We start from the raw sequence: 15,069 nt of genomic DNA, 5'->3' as shown, positions 1-15,069 counted from the left end.
CTTTCCTCTCAACAACAAGTGAACCCAATTTTGTTCCGTCTATTTTCCAAGAGGCGTGAGCCGAGCTTTCCCGTAATCTATGGCTTTTGGTTGACTTTTGCATTTCCTCGCAAGCACCCATGGACTCGTCTCGATGCAGGCTACTCTTTCCATCCACTCAGAGCAGTGTATCGCCCAAAGCACACCTGACAAGACTGACGCCAGCCCGAACGGTCTCAGACGCACCTGCGACTTCCAAGCTCGGATTGACTTCCACCAAGTCCATAGCGATCAGCTGGCCGGTTTCGTGTACGCACTCCGCGATGTAGTCACCCTCGCGCAGCGTGAGCCCGCCTCTGACGGGTGTTCCAGTGCTGGGAGCCCACTGCGGATCCAGAGCATCCACATCGAAGCTCAGGTGAATGGGCGTGTCCGTGCCGATGTGAGCGAGTGCCATCTCAACAACGCGCCCGATTCCGTGACGGTCGACATCGTGCATCGAGAATGCCTTGATCCCGTTCTCCCGGAGAATGCGCTTCTCGCCTCGGTCAACATCTCGTAGACCAATGTACACCAGCTTCGACACGGACAGGGCTGGCTTCTCCCCAAAGTCTTTGTTGAGCCAGCCGAACACATCCTCCCTGTCTTCCCTGGCGAGGCCTGTGAGGAAAGCGACCGGCATGCCGTGGATGTTGCCGCTGTCTGATGTTTCGGGAGTGTTAATATCAGCATGAGCATCGACCCAGATGACTGCCACTTCTTTGCCCAGTCTCTCCTTGATGGCTTTTGATGTGCCCGCCACGGTTCCCACCGCGATGCTGTGGTCACCGCCCAGAGTCACAACCATCCTTCCTTCCTTGGCCTGCTCGTACACCTTGCCCGCCAGCTCTTTTGTCACTGCGCTAACACTCCTCGGGTTCTTCATCCCTCGATGCGGTGCATCCTCCCAACTCTCATCTCATTATAGTTGTACACCTCAGAATCGCCGTGCAAATTGTAACCCAGCTCTTCGCGGAGTTGGTCCAAAAGGCCTGCGGAAATGAGCGCGGATGGTGCGGCATCGACGCCAGGCTTGCATTGCCCACCCGAGAAACCGACGGCAACGACGCCGAGGTCGGCGGGATGGCTCAAGAATTTCTGGGGAATGGTGGATGGGGATGTCATCGTCGTTTTTGATCCGTTTGTGGCTTTGGTCGATGCAGTGTGTGGTGCACCGCTGAGTTCGTGGGTGAGAGAAGACCCGTTCGTGTATGTTGACGACGGCATCGCTAATGATAAAGGGATGACCTAGGCGTGAAGTGAAGGGGCGGGTGAGGGATCGAAGGAAAGAAGACGAAGACGAGGTTGAGAATACCACCTTTTCCGCACTTACCTCTTTGTTTTTGAATCATTGACTTCACGAGCATGTGGGACGCACTGACAGCGATTCTCCCTTCCTCGCCGAGCTGGCTATCGACGGGGAGGCAATTTCGCAAAGCTGGTCCATCTGAGAATGCGACAACTCCGTGAAAAGCGCGTACAACTGTACTTAAGGGAAGACCTCAGGATATGCTGTCACTTAGAGGTCTAGTCCAATATGTTCGAGGGGTCGACGCGCTTAAAGCTGCACTTAGCGGTTATTATGACCATTTCTAATTTCAAGTTTATCGGCTCTGCGCGTGGGGGCATTCGGAGAGGTACGGAGGTGTTAATCCGTAAATTTATGTTCTCAAATAGGAACATCAGACAGGAGAAGGTATGTAAGGAAATCGTAGACAGGTGAACGACAGTTGTTTCTCAAATTGTACAGGGTATCGCTTCAGTCTCAGAACCATCAGATGCATAATGAAAATCAGGCTCACGCTCTATGCTTGTATCTAGAACAGGGCGTCTCCAGCCAATGCCTTGCTCCATGTGTGCCAGAACTGCTTACCACTCAGGCGACGATGTCGTCTGTGTTGACGTACCCAGCTCGGTCGCGATTCCATATAAGCGTGGCAGTCTTCAACTGATGGCAGATCGATCGACTGCGAGAGCCTGTGGAACAGCTGCTGATCGTTTGCATCAGCCTTGACGCCGTCCATCAAACCATCCACAAATATTCGAGCGACGGTATGTACAATAAGCATTTGCCGCTCGCTTTGGCGGAAGTATTTGTGAACTCCGTCTAGTGCTTCTTGATTCTTCGACATCCATAACAAGAGTTCGACTATTCCCTCCTTGTCTTGGAATATTCCCAACGTTTCGACAAGGAGACGTAATTCGTATGGGGTGGGAGGATCGACTAGCTGACGACTGCCAATCTGGTCGTCTCGAATCCATTTAATGGAATCGGTGGTGCCATAGACGACCTGGACGAAGACACTCTTTGCCCATGAGACCGGATGATCCACCGTTCCAGAGCTTCTGCCAGAGCTCAGTGATGGTCCTCGGTTGAAGACCTGGTGGTAGATTTCGTTGACAAGGCGGAAGGTTATGCTGTCGGGATATATCTTTCGGGTGCGCATAAGTTTCAAGACAAGCCGCATTTCATACCACACTGACATAAGTAATTCCCAGGTGTTGAACTTAACTTTTGCAGTGGTGTGATGGTCAAGCCGCCGACGCAGCCCGGTCAGTGCCGCATTATACAGTCTGCTATCCTTCCAGGCAGATCTCTTGAGCAGAAGTATTGGCCATTTGGTCGCCTCTAGATCATCCGCCGTCGGCTTCTCTGATGTAGCAGATAGGTAGCATCGAGTGGGAACAACAGAGAAACATCGCTCCAACCACGCTGCTAGAAGCCTCTGGCCACTGGGTGACGTGAAAATGTCGCGGACGTTCCGGTCATTAGCAAAGGTCTTTCCGCCATCAAGTAGATGCGATTTGGCAGTCCGAGACGAAAGACACTCTCGGATGTAAGTGACTGCTTGTGGAATGGAAGACGATCGCCTAACCAGATCGGCAAGAAGATCTCGCGACACAGGAAGACCATCTTGTCGCATTTCTGCGTAGAACTTCTTGACGTTGGGAGGCTCGATCTCGACGTAGACGAGGTCCTGAGCGTTGTTCGAATCAGGCCAGGTCTGCGGTCCGTCCCCAGGAACTGCTGAAAGATACGGCTCTGGGTGTTGTACGTCTGCGTTAAGCTTGGCGAACATTGCCTCGTAGACACGAGGGTGAGGATCTTCCTTCGCAGCCTTCAGAGCCTTCCTATAGGACAGGAACGCAGCCCAAGCCTCGCGGATCGAGCGCGTGGCGGTGACCCTGGCAGTCCAGATCATAGATTCCGTAGAGCTGATGATAGTGTTTGGCGGGCTGCGGACTTCTACGTTGGGACCGGATTCAGGAGTTATTTGATCAACTTGGTCGACTGACAGATTTTCGTTTGTCTGCTGTGCCCATCTCGGGTCGTCCATGCGCAGGTGCGTACGAGTTTGAATGGTCGGGCTGCCATCGGTATCCCAGCCCGAATATATTCTGGCAGTAAGCTCCCACACGCCGTGTTCGTATCCGGCCTCATTCATGCGACGGAGCAATCTACCAGCTCGCGATATCTGGCCGGGATATACAAGACGTTGGTCCATGCCTAGCCTGTCCTTTCGCCATGGTGGCCATGATAGCGCTTTGACTCGTGCCCATGCCGCCTCTTCGTCGGTTTTGGCGTGAGCAAGCTGGACGGCTATCAGAGCTTGATAACCTCTCCGGTTCAGGGTTACTTCTGGAACAGAAGCGAACATCTTACGGAGCAATCGTACTTGGGCGGATTTCTGGAAGTGTACCAGTCTCAATGGATTCTTGCTTGGAGGGAAAGCTAGCAGCGCGAGAACCCGATTGCTGTCGCTGACGAGGCCGGGCCAATCCATATCAATTCTTTGAAAGAGCAGAACAGAGGCTATGTCAGCGATAGCTGGCAGCCTGTCGACTGCTACAGCAAGCGCATGTCCAATCAGTCTTTCTAGTACCACATTATTGGCGCCTCGGTTCGTGAATGTACTCGCAGGAGCTTCGTTCTGGCCGGAGCTGTTTTCCATGTCAGCACATAGTTGTGTGTGCAGATGCTGCACGAGGGCACGGAAATGCTCGGCTGGCAGTTCACTCGCCCTCAGAATCCATAGCAGGACAAAATCTGGCATCTCCCGGCGTTCTTCCGCTTGGGAGGTGGCAACTTCGAGCCAACGTCCTAAGGCTGCCCTTGAAGTACGTGCAATGAGCACCCAAGACCATGTGATAATATCATCTTCTGAAACCCCTACGTGCGATAGGTCGAAGGAAGTGACAGCATTGAAGACTGTCTTCCGCAGGTCGTCACAGCCCAAGTGCGCGTCCAAGGATGCTCCTAACAGCTCGGGGCGTTGTTCGAAGACGTTCACGGACCAGGACTTTACCAGTTCCTGCGCAGGTGAGCTATGTAGCTCACGTTCATCCAGATTGTGCCAGTTGGAAGTATCCGATGTAGAACGTGCACCAGGCCGGAGCTTCAGGAAGTCACGCTTGTCGATAATATTGTCCTCGTCATCAAGGATCTCGCCTCTTCCATTGATTCTCTTGCCTCGCACCTTTTCGAGGTCGTAGCCTTGGGAGAGTTCGGCCAACAGGTGGCCATGTTGGTCCACGACCAGCCCTTTGTTGTTGATCTTGAGGCCCTCGATTTGCGAAATGTCCAGCTTGACTTCGACTGCAGCATTTTTCGCTTCGTCAAGGGTATTCTTGAGCTCCGTCTTCGCCTCCTCGACAGCGTCGAAGTCGACGGTCACCTGCTCAACGCCGTCCGAGTCAGAGCTAACGGCGTCCTCTGACGACGTTATGCCGTTCAGACTGCGATTTTGGCCTTGTGGGAATTCCTGGACTTGCCCCAGACTAGGGTCACGCCACCAAGTGCTTGCGGCGCGGTCGCAAACGGGTTTCCAGCTATGGTTATGAGGGCGGAGGACGTAATGGCGGCGGCAGCACCGAAGCCAGCTTCGCCATCGGACGTGGGACATCCATTGACGTGGCCAGCGCAGCGACGCTAAAGAGCGACAACCTCTGCGTCAGGTGTGTGTCTGAGTCGAGTGCGGATAAGAGGTAGTCGCAAAGTAGCCCGGGGCATGCAAGTCGAGGCTCAGGTATCTGAAGCCCGTCAAGTGCCAAGACTTTTTGACTTGCAAGGCCGGGCGGATCACCTCAGGTTCAACCTGAGATTGCGCATTTTGCTCTGCATCGTTCAATTCACGTAACAAGCAGTCTCTTTTTCATTAATTGCTCAGTGTCAAGCTAGTCTTCATCCTTCATAGACTGCTGGCTCGCATTCTGTAAGGCAGTCGTTTCGGTGATTCTACAGTGTATCTTCGGCCTAGAGCGCGCAAGGACTACGCGCACCCTTCGAACTCGCGACGCGATACCCCATCTCCGCAACCCTCAATTAATCTCAATACTGGTTGTCGTTGGCAAACCACCCACCCTGTACAAGTCGCACAGACATGCCTGACCGGTAGCTGGAGCAGAGTTGATTGTCTTCAAGCATTCAGCACATTCGGGCACAATGGAGCCTGTCAACGGAGATGTGCCTGCTCTTCAGGACACCGGATCGAATCTTGGGAAGCGAAAGAGATCAGCGTCGCCCGAGAAGAAAATCGCAGTCAACGGCCATGCCGGCAATTCGATCCAGCATGATCACGAGCGTGTACTAGACCAGGTCAAAGGGTACGTCGGGCGCCTCCAGCTTGCATTTCGCACAGTCTAACGTCTTCCAGCTCCGAATCAGTATTATCCAGAGAGGACGCCGACAGGCCCGAAGCGAAGCGCGTCCGGCGGGCTTCAGACACCAAGGACGAGTCGTCCAGCGGAGCAGATTCGAAGTCCAAAGAATCGGAAGACAGCCCAGATCAGATCTTAATATTGCGGAGTTCGACGGACAAAGGTGTAGCAACCCTCTATTCTGGGCTGCAGACAGCCGCAGGTACAGAGGCCGCCCGGAAGCCCATCGATGGCCGAAGTCTGCCAAATGGCTTCGATCTTGCTAGGCCCGCCAAAATTGATCCAGCATTCTTAGCAGCCCCCAAGCAACCACGAAAATTTGCTGATGTGTTCGGGCCTCATCGGAACACCAAAGCCCTGGAGATGCCAAAGGGCCGCCCAGCAGTGAGGAGCAACGTCCTAGGATTCAGCGCCGAAGCATTCCCAGAGCGTATAGCTCCCCTGAACAGACAGGACTACCGACATCAGCAGCTGGCTACGGCAACCTGGGTTGACTATTCCCGAGGACACACCCTTGACGAACTAGATGCCAGTCGTAAATACAGAGACAAAGGTGTAGCTGCGAACGACTTCCGTGCCGCCCTGATCGCCAACGACCATAGTGTCAATGAATCCAACAACAACATCGCCCTTTACAAGCAGGCATTTTCGTCATTTGCTCCCACCACGGACAGCTCACTGTCATTAGTGAACAATGAGGATCGGAGCCGTATCTGGTGGCGGAAACAAGGGTCGAAACAAATGAAGAAGATTTTCACAGCCAGCTATCCGGACCTGGATGAGCCAGAGCCTGTGAAAGAGCAGAGCGCAGAAGACGACTTTGAAGGAGTTCTGTCATATGAGCCCTCGACAGAGGAGCTACAATTGCCCGAACGGGACGACCCCACAGATATCGATGATGTGCTGGAAGAGATATCAGAATTGCTTGAGACCGTCCACTCTTACCAGCGCATCCGTAGCCTGGAGACACGACAATCCACAGATCCGTCCAAACCTTCGGGCCCGGAGTTCGACGCCTTTGATGTACTACGATCACAACTAGCCATCCTGGTGGCCGCCGTTCCACCTTTTGCCGTTTCGAAGCTTGATGGAGACAAGCTCTCGGATTTGAACATCTCTACCAATATCAAAGTCGACAGCGTTGACTATAAAGGTACAATGCAAGCAGATGACTTCACACTGGCCAAGTATCGGTCGGCCCAACAAGCCGCTGCGGCTCGGCTGCCCCAGGCTGTCAGCCACACTCCTGTCGCTCGCACAACGTACGGAACACAGCAACAATCGACAGCCGCTCAATTCAACAGCAATCTCCAGGCTTATGCCGCAAATCTTGGGTATGTCCCTTGCATCTCCATTCTCGTGTGCCACTAACTCACATTTGCAGGATCCAAGCGCAGCATGCACAACGCCAAGCCCAGGTCTATGCCACGCCCTCAAGCCTCCAGCATAGACCAAGCTACGCCAGCTACCAACAATCTGGCTCAGTCACGCAGGGCACTACACACGCTGCCCAACCGACAGTCCAGCAATTCCAGCGCCCACCAACTGCCACACCTGCGAATGGCTACAATGGCAGCTGGAACACCACAAAAAGTGCCGCCACCGGCACACCCACACCAGCCGGTATACAGACGCCGAGCCAGCCAGGCTACGCACAGCGTGCTGCGCAGAAGTTGCAGCAACAGCAGCAGCAGACCTGGTACGGGGGTTCCCAGGCGTATCCCACCGCAGGCCCTGTACAACAGCAACAACAGCATCAGCTCAACGGCACGAATCCTGGTGCCATGAACGCAAGCTTCCCACAATTTCACCCACAGCGGCAATACGGCGCAGCGCAAAGCTATGATCAGCAACAGCAGCCACAGCAACAGCAAGTCCAGCAGCGCTAGGAGCCGCAAACAGGCCGTCCTGTTGTTGTCTGCACGGAATGTCACAAGCGAAAGGAGGGGTGTGATTGGGCTCGTCCCTGCGCGAACTGCGTCCGACGGTGTATTGCTCATCTGTGCAAGGCGCTTCCCAATGATTGTTCCAATATGGCAGCTCCCATTGGCCCATCCGCACAACCCACGGCACTCGCTTCCAGACTTTCCCCGCGTGAGGTTGTGCAAGCGCTGACGAAGCAGGGTAAAGCACTTGACGTTGGTTAGCAGTCGGCGGAACTTGGAGCAGGCAAGGCGCCCGCCAACGATCGTCCGGATTCAAAAGCTTCTGCGAGCCCTCTTACGGAACCCGCGGCGCTCAAGACCGGACTATTGACGCCCGAAGCTGAGCCAGTGCCCATGGCTAAGCACAAAGCGCAAATGCCGACTGTCAAGGACGAAGCGGTTGATGAAGAGCCATGGCAAGTACTAGGCTTCGAGACATATGGGCAGAAACAAAAGGGGCTTTTGCCAGGCGAGCCTTGGTCAGTGCCCGGCAAGCAGGACGAAAGGCTTGTCCTTGGGCAGCAGAAACCGGCTCCTCAGGCCATCCGACACTGGCATGGGGTCAACAGACTTGCGGGTGGGGTTTGGTTTGACGTATGATGTTATTTCTGCCTCGTATACTGCGCAGATGTGTGGTAACCACGTCCTTTCAAGAAGACCGAGACTCCAGCGCGCATCGTGCCGGGAAAGAGCTACTACGTTTGTACTATCATCAAAATTCAGACTTGTTGATACCCAATCTTCAATTCTTGGGCAGGTATCGCGGCATCTCTTCTTCGTATGATATGTACGTTAGATCGGATCCAGTGCTATCTGCCTCGCACCCGTCTCCTCCTCGCCATGCTTTGGCGACAAGGCAGCGACCTCGGCGTCGATATCCACCACAACCTCGTCGTCGCGCAGTTGGGACACGTCGGCCAGGAGGCGCCACTTCACGCGGACCGTCGCGGCACTCTTCCTCCGAGCAGGGACGTGGCTCTCGCCAGAGGCCTGCTGCAAAGCTGCACCCAGTGCTGAAAAGACAGACGACGCCTCGCCCACTCCTGTCAATGCTGCATTCACAGATGCGCCGTCGTCGACCACCGCCAATCCCTCCTCCAGCCGCCTTAACGCAGCAGCCCTCTCCGCATTCCTCCGCCTCAATTCCTCCCCCCGTCCACCCACCGGCCCAACCCACTTCCTCTGCGCCAATACACCCAACTTCGGCGCCTTCTGGAGGATAGCTTGCGCGGACGTGCAAATCATGCGCTCGTAGGACTTGACGTCGCGCCAGAGGAAGGCGCTGGCGGTGGGGGAGACGATGCGGTTGCGCCAGTGTTTTGTCTCGAGGGTGGTGAGGGAGCGGAGGAGGGACTGGAAGGAGGGGCGGGCGAGGTGGAAGGAGAAATCTTGGAGGCGTCCCAGTCTAGGATGAGGGAGGTGATCAGGCTGAAGTTGGTGGGGGGGAAATTGTCCTGGAGGAGGGAGAGGGCGGAACGGGAGGAGATGTCGAATGTGTTGTGGCCGTAGAGGATAGGGAGAGCTTCATCACGAATGGTCGAACAAGTGGCCAGCAGTTGCGCAGAGAGATAGTGAGGTGCTATACTGCGATGGGGTGAAAGCGCGTGAGGTCCTGCGATTGCTTGCGTGGTCGTCCCATGGGGTTTCGGTGGAGCGGCAGCGATCACCAGAGGGATCGAGGATTGTAGTAGGTATCCATATATCAGTGCACGAACTTCCGATGGCAGGCTCAGCAAAGTTGCAGTCTGTCTCGCGTCCTCAGACATGGTCTCGGGTTTCTCTGTGACCCGTTCTTGGTTTGAGCGTGCTTGCCTACCAGATGCTGTCAAATGTCTATGATGTGCAAGGCAACTTCGAACATGTGGGGTTGAAAGCCTAAATTCTCGTTGCAGGATGTTTAGCCAAATGGCCCAAGCACACCTGGTCGTGCCCCAGATCGGCACGTTGTACGATCGTTAGATCTTCTGCACGTCCATACCTTATACACACCTGAAGTGCTTCGCCTTGATTTGGACAAACCCTGAACGCCTCTTAAAGTACAGCGTTTTGTAGGCCATGTTAGCACAAGCCGACCGCACAATGTAGCGACCCATTTGTGCTGAAGGTGTGCCCTAAATCATGGATCCTCAACGACTTGCGCAAGCGCTATGATGTCAAGCCAAGAATTTTAGGAGCCTTCGCTCTCGCTTCATGGCCGCATTTTCGGGTTTGCAACCAGGGCCATGTCAGGGAAGTAGATCGCGTGAAGAACAGAGCGGAACAGAGAGGTTGGGAGGGACTTTGTCTCAGGAAAGTATATACCACTTGAACCATCCCCGGGGTTGTAGTGCTTCCTGGATTTCACAAGGCACTGCCCGATAAATTAGTCACGAGGCACATATACGACAAGCATCCTCCTCCTAGGCTGACACTCCTCGTGCTGTCGAAGACTTGACCTCTTGATCGCTTATCTACTTCGTGGTCTTTCACCTCAACCAAGACCAACCTGACTATACCGAACATTCCATTCATCCAGCAACATGTGCTTCGGCGGCAACAAAGGCGAGACCGTGGTCATTAGAAAACGGGAGCGTCCAAGACGATACGACTCATATGTGTCGCGACCAGAGGTATCCTCTTATCGCAAGGAAGTGGTCACGCGCAGATCGACATCAGCCCACAGACCGAGCCGCGACCATCACCGTGAACACCACCACGACAACCGCAACTCTCGCAGTCGGTCGCGAAGTAGAATCACCTCGGAGCGTCGAGTGTATCGCGACTGAATGAACAATCGAAGACGATGAGTTTGGAGGATTGGTATACTAGCGAGCAGGACATTTTGACGTGTTGGAGTGGTGAATGAACTCGCGATGCGGCATCTGGATGTTTTATGATGAATGATTCAGTATATACATATTTCAACGACGAATTGACCATGAATGTGCTGTACTACGTCGCGATCATCGATTTGTTCTAGGCCCTCTCACTCATTGTTCGAGTCGAACAGAGGGGTGTACTGCAGGAGAGTCAGCAACTCGAGGTAAGAAGCGAGGTGGGCTGCACGTCATACAAAGCCCGTGCTACGTCATCTGAGGTGCACTGACTGCGAGGTGGAAGGCGCGGATGCAGGACAAACTCTCAGCTGCACGCAGGTCTCTTCACTTTATAAGATATCGATACCTTGCACTTCTGGAACTGTAGTATCAATTATACCCCGTATACTCGATCCAAGATGAATAGAGCTTTGAGTGTACGGTCCAAGAACAAGGATGGCCACAAGCTGGCCCCAGCCAAGCACCATATGGGCTTCATGACCTCGCTGCGAGCGTCGAGCGCTCAGAGCTATCCAAGCGTCTCGCCAAACTCATCAAGAGCGAGAATCATGCCATTGGTGCCTACGAATCTGCCGGCCGCGAGCGCTTGTCGATCGCCTCCCAGCTGTCGGACTGGGGCGAGTCCACCAACGACGATTCCATCTCGGATATCTCGGACAAGATCGGCGTGTTGATGTCGGAAATTGGCGAGCAAGAAGATCTCTTTGCGCAGAACCTCGAAGACTATCGCAGCATCTTGAAGCAGATTAGGAACACCGAGCAGAGCGTGCAGCCCTCGCGAGACAACAAGAACAAGATCGCAGATGAGATCCAGAAGTTGAAGTATAAAGAGCCGTCGTCGCCCAAGCTCGTTACGCTTGAGCAGGAGCTGGTCAGAGCAGAGGCTCAGAATCTTGTCGCTGAGGCGCAGCTGACCAATATCGTAAGTTCAATCCAGCAAGAGCCAAGTGCTAGACTGACTGCCGCAGACTCGCCAGAAGCTCAAGGAAGCATATGATCTCAACTTCGCGGCTACGATAGAGCGTGCTGAGAAGCAGATCATCCTTGCCAAACATGGTCGCCGACTCTTGAACCTGCTTGACGACACGCCTGTCGTTCCGGGCGATGTCCGCCACCCGTTTGCGCACGGCACAGATGCGAGACAGATTCTCGCAGACGCTGAGCACGATCTCCAAATGTGGCAGCCAAACCTGGAGCCCGTTCACGTCAACTCTGCGGGCCTTGGAAGCAATCTGATGCCGTCAGAGGAAGTAGCGACGGGCCAGTCTTCTGTAGCTGACACTGCTGAGCAGGAGGTGGCCTCTCCCTCAAGCGAGACCACTCATACCAAGTCCGCTGCAGAAGCTCAGGGCACACACCTTCAGCAAGCAACGCACGCATAGGAAGCGCGCACCGAGGAGACCCACAATGTCGATGGCTGGTGAAGGACCTATAATAGTTGAGCGTTGAGCTGAACAACGGAAGGGTCCAGGCAGTCGCACGCAGGCAATAGCATGGTCTAGTAACAGGAGCTTGGGGTTTCTTTTGGTCGAAGGACTCAGGGTTTATGTATGAAGTTTGACGGCCATGCTTGCAGGAGTGTAAGAGTTAATGTTCCAAACACCGCCCGAGAAACTTCCATTGAGGCATGCGAAATCTCGATCGTGAAGCACTGGACATATCAAGACTGAGCATAATCTCGGAGGCCCTCGTAGGTCAACGTGAATGCGCTGTACTTATGCCACGTCTCCATCGGTTTGCTCAAACGTTTGTCCTCCTCCATGGCGTGCAAGTACAGCAGCAGGACTGATCGGGATCTAAAATCTTATGCCCCGTGAGTTGTACGCAGTCCAAGGATACCAGCATTGCATTCCCCGAAAGCTCGTATTTCTTGCCTGGATAACTGGCCGGCTCACCAAGCGACTAACTGTGGTAGGTCGTAGGTACGTCGTACCTTGTACAAAGCTCCATCGGGAAAATCTTCAATATCTTCGGACACCCAGTCTTCCGGTAGATCAAAGTGGGTACCCCTCTCATTTTGCAGTCAAGCACGACACGATTGCGAGGGTGGAAAATGATGGTTACTGGGTGATTGGGGCACGAGCCGGGGTCCACCTCGGCGTTGATGACCATTTCACATCCGGCTCTGGATGAGCAGACTCGTGGGAAAGAAAGAAACTATTAAGGTGCTGCAAGAGAACCGTTTGCGACCCGATCTCTCGATTACCTGAAGTTCTGTCGGTAGACCAAACCTTCTGCATCCATATAAATAGCTTAGTGATGCAAGTCGAGCCGAGTCGATATCATGAAACGCTTTTGAATCATCCTCTCCGCCTAATTACAGACACCTCCTTGTCGCTTAGCCGCGTGCAGCAACCAGCCTCCTGGAGAGCGACGACACCTCAAGTTGAGGTATTGAGCAGAAGTTCGGACTTACGGCCACCTTCGCACGTCTCTGCTTACTCAAGCAGGAAGGATTGCGAAGATGCTGCGATTGTTAGCATATACTGTGCTGGCAGCAGTGCTGTACTACGGCGGCACGACAGCAGTCTCATGGCGAAGAAACGTCAAGAAAGCACAACAATCGGGATTGCCCTACATATTGGTCCCGGTCTTCTTCTTGCATCCACTATGGCTGGCCGGACATGTTTTTCTGCTGCCGCTCTTCAGCAGACTACCGCGGAGTTGGATGACTTGGATCGAATACTGCATTCCAGATTTTGGATACGCACATCGCATGGATGCATTTGAGCGAGTTGGCGCAGACACATTCTTGACGGTTGCGCCGAGTGGCCTCGTCATGTACACATGTGACGCAGATGTGATCAATCAGGTTGTTCAACGGAGGAACGACTTCCCGAAACCATCGCCTATCTACAGAGCGCTCAAGATCTACGGCGGGAACGTGGTCTCGGCTGAAGGGAATGTATGGCGACAACATCGCAAAGCTGTCAGTCCGCCGTTCACCGAAAAGAACAATCACCTGGTCTGGCAGGAGACGATTGATCAGTCCCTTGCTATGTTGAGCTCCTGGGTTGGTCGTGATGGGAAAGGCGACAAGACGATCGATCGAGTGGCTGATGATACCATGCGACTGAGTCTGCACGTCATCAGTAGAGCTGGATTTGGTCGGAAGTTGGAGTGGCCGGAGGACAACACGGACGTGCAGGTTGACAAGGACTATGTCGATCCGTCCAAGATTCAGAACGACATGGCTGGCGCCGACGAGGGTCATTCGATGAGCTATGCCTATGCCATTCATTGCTTGCTGGACAACATTCTCTTCCAATTACTCTTCCCTAGGTGGCTGTTGCGTACCGTGCCACTCAAGGCATTCAGAAAGGCCAACGAAGCATATTCGGAATGGGGGAACTACATGAGAGAAGCCGTGGAGAAGAAGAGGACAGACCTGGATGTTGGCAAGGAGGTCAAAGAATCTTCCGAGTCGATGGATATTTTGGCTGGACTGGTCAAGAGCCAGACTAAGGCCGACAAGCAGGCTCATCTGGAGGACTCCGAGATCCTAGGCAATATGTTTGTCTTGATCCTGGCCGGGCACGAAACGGCGGCAAACTCGATCCACTTTTCTATGCTTTATCTTGCGCTACACCGACAGAGTCAGCTTCGCTTGCAAAAGGATGTTGATGATATCTTCAATGGAAAGCCTCCTTCAGAGTGGGACTATGATCGCGACCTGCCACAGCTATTCGGCAGTATGGTCGGAGCTGTGCTCAATGAGGAGTTGAGGCTAGTATCGCCAGTTGTCGCGATTCCTAAATCGACCTGGGGCGCACCCGACGCTCCTCTAACAGTCGATGGCAAGACAGTCACAGTCCCTGCCGAGACGTACATCGGGTTAGTGGTGGCAGCTTCTCACAGAAACCCTAAGCTTTGGCCGATAAGTCCGCCGACCTACCCGGGTGGTAAGCCTGTGCATCCGCGCTCGAACCTCGACAATGACCTTGAAGAGTTTCGCCCAGAGCGGTGGATCGTGACGGAGGAAGAGTCAAGGTCCAACAAAGACGCCAGGCAACAGAAGAAGGAGAACATGGCGGCTAGGGCTGGTGGTGACCTCAACATTGACGAAACCTCAGACACTTCTGAGAGATTGTACAAACCGAGCAAAGGCGCATACGCACCCTTCAGCGACGGCCACCGATCCTGTATCGGTCGTCGATTTGCGCAAGTAGAGATACTTGTTGCACTTGCGATCATTTTCCAGAACTACTCGGTCGAGCTCGCTGTGGACAGCTACGCCACGGATGAAGAGGTAGCTAAGATGGACGACAACGCGAAGGCTGATGTTTGGCAGAAAGCAGCAGAGGATGTGAGGGAAAAGATGTTGAACAATATGGCGGCGGTCATCACCCTTCAGATGAGGAAAGGTACCGTGCCTATCAGGCTTGTACCCAGGGGACAAGAAAAGTTTCCACCGAATGTAGATCAGATCTGGAAGACGAATCATCCCGAAAAGTGTACAACAAAGGGTCGGCCGGACTGGAGGCCATGGGATGGAAAGCAGATGTATCATGGAGCATGAGTTCGTGCGACCTGACGAACGAGGTTGGCGGGGAAGGAGTATCTGAGCATTTGCATATGAGACAGAAGGGCGCCGCGGACGCCAGAAGAGCATACAGCTCTGTGCAGATCAGATTGTAAAACTCATGTGTCCC

At 53.9% G+C, this 15,069-nt stretch overlaps 5 protein-coding genes across 5 annotated transcripts; 3 read left to right on the top strand and 2 right to left on the bottom strand.

Annotated features, from left to right (window-relative positions):
* Window positions 1–157: 157 nt before the first annotated feature.
* AB675_3813 (Arginase) lies at window positions 158–4,922 on the bottom strand (the record flags this gene model as incomplete). The annotated part of the gene is made up of 2 exons (XM_018143897.1): window positions 158–931; window positions 1,926–4,922. 2 exons carry the CDS (start codon window positions 4,920–4,922, stop codon window positions 158–160), a joined length of 3,771 nt encoding a protein of 1,256 aa, XP_017994911.1.
* Window positions 4,923–5,461: 539 nt separating this feature from the next.
* Window positions 5,462–7,565, top strand: AB675_3812 (uncharacterized protein; the record flags this gene model as incomplete). The annotated part of the gene is made up of 3 exons (XM_018143896.1): window positions 5,462–5,622; window positions 5,673–7,010; window positions 7,061–7,565. The coding sequence occupies 3 exons, from the start codon at window positions 5,462–5,464 to the stop codon at window positions 7,563–7,565; spliced, it is 2,004 nt and encodes a 667-aa protein (XP_017994887.1).
* Window positions 7,566–8,393: 828 nt separating this feature from the next.
* AB675_3811 (uncharacterized protein) lies at window positions 8,394–9,367 on the bottom strand (the record flags this gene model as incomplete). The annotated part of the gene is made up of 2 exons (XM_018143895.1): window positions 8,394–8,989; window positions 9,079–9,367. 2 exons carry the CDS (start codon window positions 9,365–9,367, stop codon window positions 8,394–8,396), a joined length of 885 nt encoding a protein of 294 aa, XP_017994865.1.
* A 1,448-nt stretch (window positions 9,368–10,815) lies between these two features.
* Window positions 10,816–11,799, top strand: AB675_3810 (Sphingolipid long chain base-responsive protein LSP1; the record flags this gene model as incomplete). Its single annotated transcript, XM_018143894.1, has 3 exons — window positions 10,816–10,831; window positions 10,879–11,339; window positions 11,386–11,799. The coding sequence occupies 3 exons, from the start codon at window positions 10,816–10,818 to the stop codon at window positions 11,797–11,799; spliced, it is 891 nt and encodes a 296-aa protein (XP_017994905.1).
* Window positions 11,800–12,881: 1,082 nt separating this feature from the next.
* AB675_3809 (Cytochrome 3A56) lies at window positions 12,882–14,936 on the top strand (the record flags this gene model as incomplete). Its single annotated transcript, XM_018143892.1, has 1 exon — window positions 12,882–14,936. The coding sequence occupies one exon, from the start codon at window positions 12,882–12,884 to the stop codon at window positions 14,934–14,936; it is 2,055 nt and encodes a 684-aa protein (XP_017994896.1).
* Window positions 14,937–15,069: the final 133 nt, after the last annotated feature.

This window comes from Cyphellophora attinorum, assembly GCF_001299255.1.
Source record: "Cyphellophora attinorum strain CBS 131958 chromosome Unknown Contig47, whole genome shotgun sequence".
Lineage (NCBI taxonomy): Eukaryota > Fungi > Ascomycota > Eurotiomycetes > Chaetothyriales > Cyphellophoraceae > Cyphellophora > Cyphellophora attinorum.
The sequence above is the reverse complement of the archived record's forward strand: the minus strand, read 5'-3'. Positions and strand labels throughout refer to the sequence as shown.